This window comes from Passer domesticus, chromosome 10, assembly GCF_036417665.1.
Source record: "Passer domesticus isolate bPasDom1 chromosome 10, bPasDom1.hap1, whole genome shotgun sequence".
Classification (NCBI taxonomy): domain Eukaryota; kingdom Metazoa; phylum Chordata; class Aves; order Passeriformes; family Passeridae; genus Passer; species Passer domesticus.
The window spans coordinates 34,239,430-34,255,511 of NC_087483.1; the positions used below are offsets into that span (position 1 = coordinate 34,239,430).

Genomic DNA, 16,082 nt, shown 5'->3' on the forward strand with positions numbered 1-16,082 from the left:
GAACTCCTATGAGTGTATGCAGCTTCAGAGCTTTACATTGTTTGCATTATGAACACCAGTAGTATGCAAACCCAACTGTGATGGAAGAGAATTATTGTCAACTTAAGTTACCAAGAGTGTCAGTACCAAAGCCCCTTGGACACTGGGAATAAGAGCACCAGGGATTTTCTTTAGCTCTCACTATTTAGAATAATTCTTCATAATCTACCAAGTTCTCAGCTGTGATTTCATGAGAGCAGATCACATTACAATGAAACAAAAAGCTCAGTATTTGTCCCCTACAGTAATTCTTCCAGACACAGCCCAGCAATCTATCAGCTTCTCAGATTCTTGACCTGTACAGACACACGACCTCAGACCATTTATTCCTGCAAGTCTTCCACCAGCTTACCCAGCCATGAACTCACTGATGTCAATGAGGATAGTATTACTTCAAGACACATTCTGTTAAACAGTTAAAGGGCACCAAATCTGTCTGACTTAGTCCCTTTCACCAACTGCTCCTTGCAAAGAAGTCCTACAATTCAGACCTCTTTGTTTACCTTTTTTTGACACCTTGCACCTCTTACCAGACTAAATTTGACACCCACCCTTAAAAATGCTAAATTAAACAGAAAACAAAAAACTCACTGCTGTGGCCTCAAGTTCATTACTTTTAAAGCTCCTAAGGATTCTACGTTACCAGCAGAATTACACAGGCACGTAACAAGCCTGCTAGAGAAGTTAACTGCAGTCCTACCTATCACATGCCAAGAACATCACTGGTTTTTGTAATACAAGTATTCATGAAGCAACCAATGCCTTTAACTCATTTTTACAGCAAACATCCTTTCATAAATAGCCTAAAACATGTTTGCTGGAATATGCCTGTGTCACAGCAATCACGAGACAAACAATTACAGTAATTACCTTCAACTGAAATCCAGTCTCATTCACCATTTCTTTCCATCCACCTTCCTAAATATACAGGAGAAAAACATTCAGTTAGAGTGATTTAAGAATGCTGCAGCTTTTGCAAGGCCTTGTGAGAGCCTAAATCAAAGGAGCTTCTCCAGTATGCCTGGCTTCTGCCTCAGCTACCCTCCCCATGTCTTTTTAAGAATCTGGGTTAAGAATAACCAATTGTTATGTTGTGCTTACATACTAATCTCGCCCCAAAAACCCTCTTTTCAATTACCTCAATCTATCAACTGGGAGCAGGAGCCACACTGCTTTGTTTAAAGAGGAGCAGCTAACGTATTTTGCCTCTGAGATTACCAGCATCTCCAAGGACCTTTGCCTCTCAAGGCAGAGAGCATACAGCTGACAACAGTTTGCAGTGCACATGCCATCACCTGCTCAGGTGTACTGCTGGTTTTCCACTGTTTCAGCTCCCATACATCAGTACACCCACATACTGTACCATGGCTGTTCAGTCCAGTATTTGGGAATCTCTCGTCAAAGCACAGAAAAAAGAACTATCCAACACCTCCTGAAGTTGAAAGCTGCAGAATGCAATGCTTAAGCTGACAATTGGAGCACAACTTCTGTGACAATGTATTGTAGCAGTTTTGGACCATGACAGAGGAATGGATGATCCAAACCACAAGGCTGAAGAAACCATGGATATCCAAAGAGTGAACTGGAAGCCAGTGCTGTCCCTGCAGTCAGCAGTACAGCAGGGTAACTAGTTCAGCTTTACTCCTATGGAAAGCTCCCAACCAACACGGATTAAGTTCCCAATAGATGGTTCCAAAGAGGTGGAAATTCTCTCTTAGGAGCCTTACAACTTGACTGAAAAAAAAAGTAATAAAGTAGATTAGAAGGGCAACTGTACAGCTGCAGGCTGCTCTCAAGCTTCTAGCTGGACAAGTCTTTTCCACCTCAAGTTTATTCATGTTGTCTGTCTTTCCTCCTGACACAGAACAAGTTATGGGTCAATAGAAAAGATCAAAAGGACATTATCTTAATTAAATAATCACTAAATAATGTATTTAGAAATAACTTTACTATACCTGCATTAAAAACGCATAAAAGATTTTGTCTTGGCAAAGAACAGGATGTGAAGCCACACGTAACAAGAAGTTTTCCAGACCAATTCTTCTTCTTTCCACAAAATCTGGATCCATATTATCTGCTGATAGCTTATGCCAAACAAAGTCAGCCTAGTTAAACAGAAGAGTGTCAACAGTAAATTAAAAAACAAACAAAACAAAGCAAGCCACAGTCTCGGTTTCCTTACCCTTTTTTCTGGCAAAGGTGGAACAACAATATGTGGGTAGGTAACTGACAAATAATTCCTCAACAACTCAAATTCACTGTAACGTCTCCACAGGGACTCCACTGGGGCACATTGTCCCTCACTCTGGGACTCAACAGCTCTGAAAGATAAAGCAGCAAATTTAAATATTAGTGAGACATCACCTACTCCCTCAAAAACCATCAGTGCAATTAGAAGAAAAGCCCCAAGTATAGTAGTGATTACTGCATGACTTGCCCATAACCTAAAGTAACCTTAGTTAATTTCATGTCTACATACTTAATTTAAAAATATTTATAATTTCTGCCTGATAGCACCTGAATTTGCTAGGAACACAGGAAAAGTCAATGCACTTACACATCAAAAACAAACAGGTAGGTCACAACCAAGTAAAGAGACACATGTGGCTTAGTCCAAACCCTTACAGAAACAGCCCTATTTCTCTTGGAAAAGTGTAAGGTTCCAAGTTAGCAAAATTTCATGAGTACCTGAAGGATACATAATATTGTAAGAAGAAATGGACAATTCAGTGGGAAAGTCTTCAGAGGATAAAAATTGTCTTGGATACAACAGTAGATACAATTACAAATACAACTTCAAAACTTAAAAAACTTAAAGGATATTTTTATAAAAAAAGCAAATTTCCAAGTACTTCCAATTTTCCTTTTTTGTTCAAAGTGACATGTTTTTATATTTAAGGACTAAAACCTTAACAAACTAGCTAGAGCGAGCAGGTACAAAATTGATGTGTCTGAAAAATTCGTTGAAGACTCAAAACCAACATGACCTAGCAAGGTAATAAAGAGTTTTATGCTACTATAAAAGGAGAAATCATTGAATGTCTTGTATGAAAAATTACTTTTCTTGTCAAATATTTGTATTACTTTCCAATCCTATTCAAAGCAATAGAAATACTTTGCAATATCATAAAATAAGCATTGGGTAGCAACACTTCCAGCAGTTAGCATATGCTAGAATAAGCACAGAGAGAGAATTCACATAAGGCACTTAACAGAAAACAGTGATGTCTATATCTACTTTACTCTTCATTTAAATTACTAACTAGCACACAAAACACTGGCATAACCCTACAAAGAACAGTATTGACTGCTGAGTTTGGAAGGAACCTCGGCATGTCTGTGATCCAGCTCCTTGCTCAAAGCAGGATGTGCTGAGCCACATCCACTTGGGTTTTGAGTATCTCCAAGGACTGAGGCTCTACCACCAGATTGAGCAACCCACTCCCATGTTTGACAAACCTCACAATAAAGAGGTTTTCTTACTTTTACCTGGAATTTCCCACTTTGAATTTGTGGGCACTGCCCTTTGCCCTCTCAGCATGACAGAAGGAGTCTGACTCCATCCTCTTTACCTCCCCATCAGGTACTGATCCACAACTGCTAAAATGAGCTCTCTTGCACAGGCTGAACAACTCCATCTCTTTCAGCCTCTCCCTGCAGATCGGACAATCCAAGCCCATAACCATCCTCACAGCCCTTCACTGGACTTGCTTCAGTTAGTCCACATCCTTCTGGTGCTGGAGAACTCAGAATGGGGAACAATAAATTATGAACTACAAGTGGTTACTCATACGGTATTCAGAAGAAGAGAATGCTACATCATTTTTTCCACCAAAAGTCAGGCTTTACAGTTCTTGAATTAGTAAGAACTTTGTGAAGTTTTAAAACACCTAAGTAGCACACAAATTATTGGTAATTTTTTAAGCTATTCTTAACCTACAAGGTCAGATTTCTAATAATCTTACTGAAAAACAAACAATCCCACTCCAAAGCTGCCCCAATTATCTTATACATTTAAAAAAATTACAAGGTGCCTCTATTTGTGAGCCCTCATTTGAGAGGAACAGTCTTGCTATATACTTTGGTTTAGTTACATTTTCAGGTAGAATAATGTCATATGGAAGAACACGAAAGATACTTTTTTAACTTAGTAAGGTGGAACAACTTTTATGTATCTACCCGTGCCTTGGGTAAAGGACATTCATTCCAGGTGACTGAATTTGTAGGGAAAAAAAACTTCACAACTAAGAAGAAAAAAGGATAAATTCATAGCATTCAACACAAACAGCTGCAGATCAAAACTATTTGAGAGTGACTCAAGAGGAAAAGGTGAGTACACTACTGACAGCCACTATTCACACTGCCAGCATCCCACAGAATTCCTCCCCATTAGAGTATTTAAATTCAATGAAGCTGCACCTGCAAATACTGAGTTCTGAAGAGGGTAAGCTCAGCCTAGCCTGCACTGACAGGCTGTGCAGCATTCCTCCCCACACTAACTGCTGCACCATTCAAATATTACAAGAACACTTGAGCTCAGAGCAGGTATCTAGTGATTGAACTATTGATGAGTAAGAGCTAAATTTGAATAGACAAGGAATTGAGCTACTGTGCTTTAAAAGATTAATTGTTTAGTCAAAAGCTGAAGGTGCAAACACTGCATTCCTGGAGGAAAAACTCCCAGCAGGGTTTGGTAAACAATCTGGCCATTCAAGACACTCTCATAAAAGTACTTCAGAATTACCGATCCTTTTTATCTTCAGCTTCAGTAGCCTACCAACAGCTGCACTGACTTACACCCTGGGATTCAAGATTTCCACATGGCTTATTGTCAACCCTTAAGAAAGACTGCTACCATCAATACATGATAGCATTATGGGGATCCTGCCTGAGAACAGACTGCACAAGCAAGCATAAATAGGGAGATAAGAAAAACACGGGTCAGGACTGCCCTGAGAACCCAGCCACATCCCAGGAGGACAAATCTGTGCTGCAGACACAGGTGCTGCTGTGCCAGCCTTCTGACAGAGAATGGTCCATCTCTATAAGCATCTAACTCATGCTTATAATGCTCCCTAATAGTTTTGCAGAGTTAATTAGAAAGTAGGAGAAGCAAAGGCCAGGCTGAGCCTTAACTGTGGGGGGGAAAAGAAAAGCAAAACCATTTCTGAAAATGCCTGCTTATCAGCTTTATATTTGCTACAATTAATAAGAACCCATCAGTTATTTGAAAAAAAAACACAGTAGTAACATCTCAGTCCACACACATTAAGCAGAAAAATAAATATTAATCAAAAATTTTAAAGGGTCATTTGGGAGCATAACACTTCAGCAGGAAAGGACCACAGCTTTATAGAGAAGCCTAGTCCTACATCAGCACAAACCACTACCTTGTTACTTGAAGTTTTATGCCCATACAGGGCCTCAAGAACTCCAGGAGGAAGGAAGCAGACTGCCAGACCAGTTCATACCACTCACTGCACCTACCCTGCCCACACTGAAGACACTAAGGAAGTTTACTACATCTGTCTATTGTCAATTTATTCTGACAAAGCAGATCTGTGGACAACAGCCAGGCTTCCCCCAGTCTCAGTTAATCAACCTTTACAACCCTTGTGAGGGACACAAAAACCTCACTCTACACCCTGAAGATTAAATTGCTACCAGAGAATCTTGAAGGTCAAACCTGTGTAGTTAATTCTTTCTTAACTAGACAGCATCTGATACAACCACCTCACCACAGAGTGTGTTAAGCAACCTGACATTATTCTCATCTCAGACCATACTTGTTTCCTTTATTCTAACATACATTTATGCTCAGTGTCTCAGGAGTGCAAACACTGCCTTTTACACCTCCTTTTATCTTCATCAGGAGAGCACCTATATAGCACCTAACAAAGAAGCCATGCTTCTTTAATTGATTGATTTGAATACATTTAAGACATTTTGAAATCGTTAGCATCAGTTGCACCCCCCAGGCTTACAGTAAAGCCCCAGGCTGTGCACTCTGGAGCACACAATGCTGCAAAGTTGGCTAAAGGAGGGGAGCAGCCAAGTTCTTTGCAAAGCTGTGGTGGGCAAGCACTGCACAGCCCTCAGATAGGAACCTGGGTCAGCACCATGGCCTTTTAAATGAGGCGACAAGAGTTTGAAACTGCATGGATGGATTTAGGACAGGCAACCAAGATAAGAGAATTTTTTTTTTAATCACACCAAAATGTTTCTGCCTGATTACATACGGTCATGAAATATCACCAATTACAAGAGCATTTCCTCCCCAGGAACACCATTTCAGAAAGGAAGTAGAAATCCACAAAGGTACTCATTAGACTTAATACCTTCACTACCATCTAATTTTTTAGACAACGTTATGAACTTCCCCATTAAATGCAAGTATTGCAGACCAGTTTCAATTAAGATTATAATCACTTGTTGACATTCAGTCAAACTTCTCAATTTGTTTTGGTTCTAAAAACACAATATAATACTTGTACAGTCTTCAGGCAGGAAAACCATATGTTTCCCCTTTAAGGACACTTTTAACAATGCAAGTTATTCATCGAATGAACCAACCTGCCCAAAAAAATTAAAAAGACATAATTGAAACCTTCAGCTTTTACATTTATAACTGATGTTATCATAACCAATTCAAAGATTACATTACTCCATGTCTCATTTATTTGCCTTAATTCAAAGTGTCAATGTGAAAACTTTAGTCCATCTAATTAACCTCTTCTCACTTCCCATTTAAAACTAATTATCTTAAATGAGCCATTAAATAATTCTGAATGCAATAAAGACAAATGGCTGTGAAGTACTAAATCCAACAAGAAGGAAATACACAGATTTATTTCCTTGTAAAAGTAATCATCTCTTCAATGAGGGAAGCAGTAACTCTGCTTTCAACCTTTGACCTTCCAGTGTATGAGAAGTGACACTTCCACTCCCTGTAGTGGGCAAGGTTCACTCCCTGTGCAGAGGAACACCATTTTAGAGGGATGGGAAACTTTTTCTAACAGCTATTTAGAAATAGTCTCTCTATTCAGGCCTCTCAGACAGCTGATGTTTAAGACAGCAGTTTAAGACAGCTGCTCTTCTACCTGGCAAGCTGTATGACAAGGAGGCATTTCTCTTGACAGAAGATTTTTCACAGCCAGGTGATTCCTTGGGTTTTTTTATACTGTCACCCAGTTTACTGTATTTAACAAAAACATACATTTCTCAGGAAGATGAATGATTCATAGTTCCTACCAAGTAAAAACCAACAGAAAACTAACTTCTCAAATCCTCTGTCTTCTTTCACTTCCCAACCTCACCTCCCTGTTTAAAGCTCATGCTGAATTTAGACTTTTTCCCTCATATCTCCTTTGGAGTACTTTGGACATATCTTCCTGATTCCCATTGGACAAAATCTGCCCTTTACTATTCTATCAGAAGACAACATTTGCCCTCTGTGGGCATTCATCCTTTGCCTCTTCTCAGGAAACCCATGCCTGGGCTTTTCACCTAGCCCAGTGTGAAAAAAGAAACTTTGAGAAGGGTACTAAACAAAATATAACAAAGGAAAAGCTCCTGAAATCCCACAATGCAGCACTGCTATCACTGAACTGTGGCCTGGCTAGCTACTGATTTCCAAGTCCATTTCTCTCACAGAAACTTTCTATAGAAGTTCTCACACTTTGGATGGGCAATCCAAGGTCTTAACAGAGAAGCAGGTAACACTCATATCACAATTTAACTAGTGGAAAACTTTCCAAAGACTGTAATCAGAAACAAGGCTAGTAACTTCCCAGCCATACTGTGGTAGTAAAAACGAAATAAAATGAGCCCCCTTGTCAAATTACTGCAAGAGAAAGTGAAGACTAGTAGGGTTGGAAACCAGAGATCCAGCTATTAAGTGGTTGGATAGCAGACTGCACTAACTTGTGCTACTTTTTCCCAAAGCCACATTTAAAATAGAACAAAACAGAAAAAACATGCTAGTCATCATATTGTTTGATCGGGAAGGCTGGGATAGAAATCTTTTAGTCAACAGGGATGAAAGGAAAGTGAACTAAATGGAAGTGTCCTACTACTACAGAAGAAACAGTTTACTTTAAAGGAGACCAGGAAAAAAAAGGCATTCCCTGTGTGTCCTATAATTAAAAGTGCAATACCACAGAGCACTTTAGAGGTGCTCTGCATTCTGATTAACTTTCAGCTCTATCATGGCAATAACAGGTACAAAGCCAGGAGTCAGAATCAGGGGTTTATTCTACCCAAGTTCTTGTAGTTTCATGCACACTATGATGTAGAGACACAGCTGCCCAAAATTCTAACAAGCAAGTCCAGATTTAAGTAAGATCCTGGATATTTGCTACTTTCCTTATAGAAAGCAAGTGATATGCTGGGCACATCTCAAGAAAGAATATTTAGCTACACATCTTAAGAATATCTACTTGCCTTAATGCCATTTCCCACAAATAGGTAGAAGTGACCTCTGTTCTCAGAGGGGGAATATAAAAATTGATTTATTTTTAAATAACTGCCTAGTTTAACAGAAGCTGTGAAACAAACTGACATTATGACTAATTGAATGGAAATAGCTCATCATAAAAAAGTCAAATTAGCTAACGTAGAAAAGTCTAAAGCAAGAAGATGTTTTCAGGAAGCACAACCCTTGGAATTTCCTGATGCTCTGCAGTCTACAGCAATGGAGTTTGTTTTGTCTCAAAGAAATATATCTACATCAAAGTATAACATGACATTAATAAAAAAATCAACAAAAGTCAAGCAAAAATGTGCACATAGTAATAAATCTTTTCATTTAAAAAGGAAAACTAAGTAACACCATCAATGCATTTTGAAAACACTTTCACCAGCACCAGTGAAACTTATGCATTAAAGGTTTAAGCACTCAGCTCCTGTTCTATAACAAATATACCATGGTCGTAATTGTATCCATCTTGTGTCTCTTATTCACCCAGATAGAATTCCTCAATCCAAACTGAAATTAAATCCTAGATAGCAGTAATGGCGGAACCCCAGTTCACATAAACATAATGCAACTATTATTAAGTGGTCTTCCCTTTATATTACTATAAACACTTTTATTCTTCAGCTACAAAATATCTTATTACCCAGACAAATTACTGTGAAGCCCACCTACAGCTACAGGCTCAGCAGGAAGCACATTTAATAGCCACCAATTATATTTATGCAAGAAGTTTTGCCTTCTCAGCAAAAGAAATAGAGAACCTATTTTATTAGAGATGTGACAAACACACATTTTCAGTCGCTCTGTGACAAACATGTAATTGGTCTCGGTATTTGCTGACCACAGAGTAAAATAAATCCTAATGAAAGAACACAATCTGGCCAGCAAAGTACAGCTTTGCCACTACGAAAGAACAACTGGGAAAGACCAGTGGGAGCAACTCTAAAGTAATGCAAGGATGACTGGAAAAGGAGATGCAGTCAGCATGTTCTGGGGCTGCAGAAATCTGCCCCCAGAGTACACTTCATACCACAGTTAGGCCCCAATGATTCCAATTTTCTTCTCTTTTCCTTCAGAAATATCATTACAACAGAAATAACACTACCAACACAAGAAGGTGTGATCTTTAATATCAACACACTGTAAAAGTATTTTTAAGCATCTGAGCAACTGTCAAAGAGCTACAATATTTGAAAAATGTATGTCTGTTTTGGACTTTGTTCTTTAAGTTTAGCAAAAATATAGTAAACTTATCCCAGCAGGCCTGCAGTCAGTGTGACTGGTGTGTCCACCAGCCAAACAAGCTAAGAAGCCTTTTAACCAGCAGATAGAAGGCTTATGTGACAGTATTACAATTTGAACTCTTCAGAGCCTTTGCAAAATGCAACTGCTTTGTTTCAGAAGGTTTTCTTTGTACAGCAGATAATTCCAAAGGCAAGGCCTAAAGGTTAAAACTAGTAATATAAAGAAGAGGTACACAAAACTCGTAACAAAGTCTAATTTTGAAATTCTTGCTTCAGCTGAGCAACATGATCCCACATAACAGGAGTCATCTGTTACTGTCTGGGAAGTACGGATAAGTTAGAAGAGATTTTCAAGTTTTTCTCACTACTCAATACTTGAAATTTTCTGCTTGTGGTACTAAGAGTGTTTACCATACCAGTAGTATTCATCTTGTTAACACAAGATGATTAAGAGCAGTAAGTTCCCCAGTGAAAGTTCAAGCTAGTATGAAGAAAGGAAATAGTTAACTAACTCTAACCCTTAAACCATCTACAAGGAGTATGTGGTAATCAGATCAGGCAGAACACTTCAAATATAAGCTGAGCAATAAATTTTGACCACATGACATAAGTCATGAGACTTCTCTCTTTCTTGTCATCTCAAGCAAGCCTAACAGTTACTTTAGACCTCTCTCACATCCAATCTCACAAATATCTGTATAAATTTGTCCAACTTATGTCCAAGAAATAACCAAGCAGTTGCTGGCACCATTTTAATGCAACAACTTTCAAACACACATTTTTCCACCCAGCTCCAAATGAAGAATTACAGTACACAGTTACACAAAACCAGCACCAGTACTGAACTGGAGATCAGCTGCCAAATTATCTCAGGAAAAGTTCCTTCAGTGTTGATAACCACATAACAAAGCACAAAACAGCTAAATCCTCTCATCAACTGTACCTGATTATTTTTAGGGGTGGAAGGAGGGAAAATCTGTTTAGAATGGCACATCCATGTACGCTTGAGACTGAGCTCTCATCACCCACCTAGTCTCAATGAGGTAAGCAGTGTATGTTTCTTGTATGTTCATGGCATTCCTCCCAGTCCGTTTTTCAGCTTCTGAAACCGTGATTTCCATTTTCTTTGCCAAACAGTCTTCCATCTTTTTAGAAGAGGAAAATAAAGATTCATGTAACATTAACCACACAAGGCAAAGGCTACTAACCTTGCCTCCCTTTCTCCCACACCACATTTGTTCAAATAAGAAAAGTCTCTATGGAATAAAGGCTTTGACAGGGCTTTGCTTTCTACCTGTGTTCTGTACCACATTTGCAAGTGAAAACTGGAAACCTTCTTTAGGGGAAAACAGAAAAGTCAACAAACTGACAACTTCAGGTACCAAAAACCACCCTGAGCCAGGAGGATACAGAAACGAGAAATAGTTTTCTTTACAGGTAACAAAGTAACCTTTTTTTAAAAAACAAACACGCTAACCCCAGTATTTTCAATCCAAACACTTTCCAGCTACCAGTGAACTCCTCTTCAGGACACCCGGGACACGTGTAGCCACCTCTCCCCTTTCACAGGAAACAGAATATATCCGGACCAAGATGTTTTTCTTTTAATCTCTCAGAGGAGGATCGTTATCTTTTACACACTGGCCGCCAGAAATCAGTGAGGACCACACGCCCACCATGGAAAGGCAGAGCTGCACTGAGCAGGGAGGGGGAGTCATTTGTGAAATTAAGGGGGGAGGGGGAGACAAAAACATAACTGATAATAATAAACAATAACCTGACATTAGGGGCGAGGACAGAGGGCACACAAAGCTCTCCCACAGCGGCCAGGACGGGGCTGCGAAGAGAGCCCCGCAGCTCAGAGGGTCATGCAGCACAGCTCTGCCCCGCGCTGCACCGAGCGGGGCTCGGCCCCCGGCAGCGAAGGAAGGGCCGGACCCACCTGTAGCCCCTTCCCGCCGCGGGGGCAGCGCTGAGCGAGCGCCCGGCCCGCCGAGCCCCGCCACCCTCCCGCCCGGCCCGGGCAGCGCGCTCAGGAAAGGCCGGTGCTCGCCCGGCGGAGCAGGCCGACAGCCCGGGGAGGGGGACGCTGCCCCTCCGCCACCGCCCTCCGCACCCTCACCGCGGCCAAGGGCTGCTTCGGGGCCGGCAGGGCGCCGTCGTCTTCTTCCTCTTCTTCTTCCTCCTCTTCTTCCTCCTCCTCTTCCTCCTCCTCCGGGCGGCTGCCGCTCGGCTCGGGCTCGGTGCTCTCCATGGGGCTCGGGGGCTCGGCCGCGGCGCTCCGCGCAGGCGCTGAGGCGGCTCCGGGCGAGCCCATGGCCGGCCCCAGAGCCGGGCCGGGCCGGGGTGTGTCCGCGGGGCTGCGGCGGGGCGAGGCCGCCCGGCCCCGGCCCTGGCCCTGGCCCTGGCCCTGGCCCTCCGCTGTCTCCCGTGCCCGGGGAGAGAGAGGCTCGATGCGGGGGTGCTGAGGGCGGCCTGCCCACCCCGGTGCCCAGAAGGGGCTCGTTCGTGCCCCTGTGCACGGCCGCCCCTCGCTGTCACCGTGCTCCGCTCGCCCACGGGCAGCCTTGAGCCCCTGCCCCGGGCAGAGCTTCCCCCGGCCCCTCAGCCGCACTCCTACAGCTGTAAATGTTTATTTCTAAAATTTGTTTGTGTCGTTGTTTCCCCTCTTAGTTCTCAGGTCACTGAAGAGTTTCTCGTGCCATGCTTTGCACACCTTTCCTCCTTGTCTTTTGGTTGGTTGGTTGGGTTTTTTTGACACCCTGTGTTGTTATGGCAAATAGCACACCTTAAACAAAAATTAAATTCTACATGAATGGGAAACATTTCAGATACTTTCTCATCTTTCATCTACCGCAAGATTTGTCACTTTCCTTTACTGAGTCTCTTTCAGCAGCCATTAACTTTCCCACAGGATGTTTGTTAGCATTAGGCAGCTCGGGTTGTTTTTTTGAAGCCCACCAGCCTGTTATTTCCACTCACTCCTTTAGGAGTACTGAAGGACTCGGCCGTGCTGTGTTCCCTTTTCCATCGGCTCCCTCCCAGCAGTGGCTGGACATGCAGAGGTGCGTTCTCCTGCCCACCAGCTCTGCTGGGCAACACTCAAGGATGTTCCACCCTGCCACGCTTCCTCAGGAGGGATTGGAGTAGGTAAAACCTGCCAAGTTCAGCTCTGGGGAAGCCTCTGACGTTATTTAATGAAAGCCCCAACCGTCCCATCTCTTCTCATTGAGCAGGAAAAAAAACCCTGTACATTTCTGTCATTCCCTGTCTGTCCTTTTGGAGACATATTCGGGAAGTGCACCCTTCAGGCCCTACAGAACATCATACACTGTAGATTTATACATATATACATCTTCAGTATTGGGTTTATTCCCTCATGATGCCATGGTGCTTACACAGTCCCTCTGGGACTGGCGAACTGGATGAAGAGGTTGTTCCTATTTATTCCTCATTCTCCAAATACCATTTTGGACACTCAGGAACCATGTCATTATTCCCTGGTTTACATATCCCATCAACCCTTGAGATTTCCCATTCTTGCACCAGATTCATGTCCTTTGATTCAAACACTACATTCTTTATTATTCTTATGTAGCTTTTTTCTTTTCCTACTCTTTTCAAACCCAGGTTAAAGGCCACTTTGGGGATTACAGAGTTCATATTATGCGCTTCTTTGCTTTGCTTTTTTCTGCTTTGTGTAGGAAATGGGGTTTTTGTAGTGTTGACCAGAGATGAATTTGCATACATTTTTCATCCAAAAATTAATCTTTTTCTTTCAACAACAATTAAAATAAATCTCAAAATCCCCTTTGAAGACCCCATGAATTAATATTTGGCGTCTGGTTTCTATTCTGTTGTCTTCAATGTTTATGCAACTTTTTCCTCAGATTGTTTGAACTGATACCTCAGTCTATCCTTTCCCACCCCTCCACCACTGTAGCTGTATGGAGTTTCCCAAGCTTTTCCACAAAAGGCTTTCCTAAAACAAAAGTTTTTTACAAGTATGTGAACTGTGATTTGTCCTCTGAATAGGACTGATTTAAGATTTGTTTTCTAAACCCAAGGTCCAGTTCAGATGTAAAAGCACGATTGCATGTTGTAAGACACAGTCTGCTTTTCATTAAGCTATGGTTTTCTTATGTTTACTCAAGATGTACATCAAGATACATACCTTGTATCAATTACACTTGCATTTGCAGCATGTGCATACTGAAATTTTTCTGATCTCTATCAGTTATAGAATGGAAATATTTATGTGAAACTCATGCAGGATATCATACTTTCTATTAATTTTTTTTATTATGGAAACAACATTATCAATAAAGTACCATAATATATTGTAGGTCTAACATCCTATGATTTCCAAAACTATTTTCACTTTTGAATTTTCTTCACGCACTAAAAGATGTGGAGAAGAGTTAAAACATTACATATATAGTGTGAGGGTAGTGGTAGAAATGCCTAAATCAAGATGACTGGGAGCCTGGGTAGCCCTCACGTACATTACAGCCTGGAGAGTTCAGAGGAGAGTGAGATGTCTTGAAAAAAACAATGTGCAATGGAGAGATCTTCCATAAACACCAAAGTGTCCAGCAAAGTCCTCTTCCTGAGCCATGTTTCCCTACCTCAGCCTGCAAAGTGGGATAACAGCATTTCCTCACAGCACAGTGCTGCTCTCAGGAGATCCTCCAGGACTTGTGCTACTTCGTCAAAATAAACTGTGGTGCTTCCCCCCTAACTAGGCACAACCACTCATGCACCCAGGGCCTCCCTGAATCCCCTCTTGTCAGCATGTGACTCCAATCTCCTGCAGGTCAGTTTAACCAGGACACTCTCCTGCTCTTCAGCATCTTCACTGGGCAGCAGGTCCCTTGTTCTTCAACTTAAGGCAAACTCTACTCAACTTCCCACCTACAAGTCCCTTCAGTCTCTGAAGCTGCCCTGAGTCCCATTACAGTCTCAGGAAAACAGGGAACTCCATCTTTTCTATTCTGTAAATCTATTTGTTTTAATCCTACTGTTATATTGGATAAACTGCTTTTTGATGGAAGAAAGCTATATTACCTTATAAACTGGTTTCCTGGTGTGTTTTGTTTTATGTGTTCTTACTGAATTTTTCGACAGCTTGCGTTGCTCTATCAAATAACACACATAAAAAAAAAAGTCATATTAATGAAAAATATTTCAGATACTTTCCCCTTTGTCACAACATTATTTACCAGTATCTTCATTTCGAGTGCCTCATCTTCTTAGAATTAATTAGATTTTAAAGATAATAAAACCACTAACAACAACCATCATGCTACTGAGAACCAGAATGAAAACACCTAAAGCAGTGGCTCTGCTTTGCATCTCTTCTGCAACACCCTCAGCCTTTCAGTAACCTCAGGAAGAGAGAGTAAACCAGCCAATATTCCTGCTGACTGCGTATCCTGTGCAGGATCTGGCTGTGCTGGTGCTCCAAAGCAGGGAGGTTCAGCACAGAATGGATTCAAGGAGCAACACCCTGGAGCTGAGAACCCACCACCACACCACACAGATTTTAGCTGATAATTTTTAGTGTGCCTCTAGCCCACTCCCAGTGACTGGCCACTCTTCACAACTTACATTTAACTGCTTTTGGAAAAAAACTCCACGTGTGCCTGCCTTAAGGCTGCCTTGTAACACAAGCCAAAGCAGGAAGGCCAGGAGTTTCTCTTCAAAAGCACATTCCTGATCCATGGTTCAGGCTCCTGGATCCTATCATAGTTTCACTACCAGTAATAATAATACAAAGGCTGTCAAACTGCTCCTACTTCCCTCTACAGACTAATTCCTCCAGAACTGGAGTTATTTGCTCTCCAGAGCCATCCAGCAGCTGAAGTGGTACCAGGTTGTGCTGTTGGTCTTCAAAGGCTGATTCCCACTGAAGAGCCTGGCATCCCTCTGTGTGGGATGTCCTTGGTGTGTGATGGATGCAGCAGAAAACAGTGCTTGCTTAGGATCCCTGAGAAAATACAGAAGAGGAATTAATGTCAAGGAACTGTCAGTAAAATGCACAAGTAGCTGCTTCAGCATGGCAGAGTGCAGGCAGAAAAGTAGGTGAGTTCAGGCTCCTCATAGACGTATTTCTATCACCTAAATATCTGAGTGAAATGAGTACTAGGGTATAGGAAAATCAGCATTTTGTTAATTTTTCCAAGAAAGAGTGGAAAAGAGATATGGGTGACTTTTGGGGTGGGGAAAATCATTCAATTTCACTCAGTCTGAAATTGGTAGCAGTGGTTTCCATCCCTTTCAGCAACAGCATATCTCAGTACACAAATAAAAACAAGAAAACC

The 16,082-nt window shown here is 41.6% G+C and overlaps 1 protein-coding gene across 2 annotated transcripts in view; it reads right to left on the reverse strand.

Annotated features, from left to right (window-relative positions):
- The window catches only part of SNX4 (sorting nexin 4), a 32,872-nt gene extending 20,722 nt beyond the window's left edge, over nucleotides 1–12,150 (reverse strand). Inside the window, exons 1-5 of one of the 2 annotated variants that reach the window (XM_064435099.1) lie at nucleotides 11,882–12,150; nucleotides 10,789–10,904; nucleotides 2,222–2,360; nucleotides 1,995–2,144; nucleotides 910–957 (exon numbers count right to left, since the gene is read on the reverse strand). In XM_064435099.1, the coding sequence (XP_064291169.1) occupies nucleotides 910–957; nucleotides 1,995–2,144; nucleotides 2,222–2,360; nucleotides 10,789–10,904; nucleotides 11,882–12,076 (648 nt within the window). In that variant the 5' untranslated portion in view covers nucleotides 12,077–12,150. Of the gene's footprint in view, nucleotides 1–909; nucleotides 958–1,994; nucleotides 2,145–2,221; nucleotides 2,361–10,788; nucleotides 10,905–11,270; nucleotides 11,405–11,881 lie in introns of those variants that run through there. The other variant, XM_064435100.1, reaches the window with a different exon arrangement.
- Nucleotides 12,151–16,082: the final 3,932 nt, after the last annotated feature.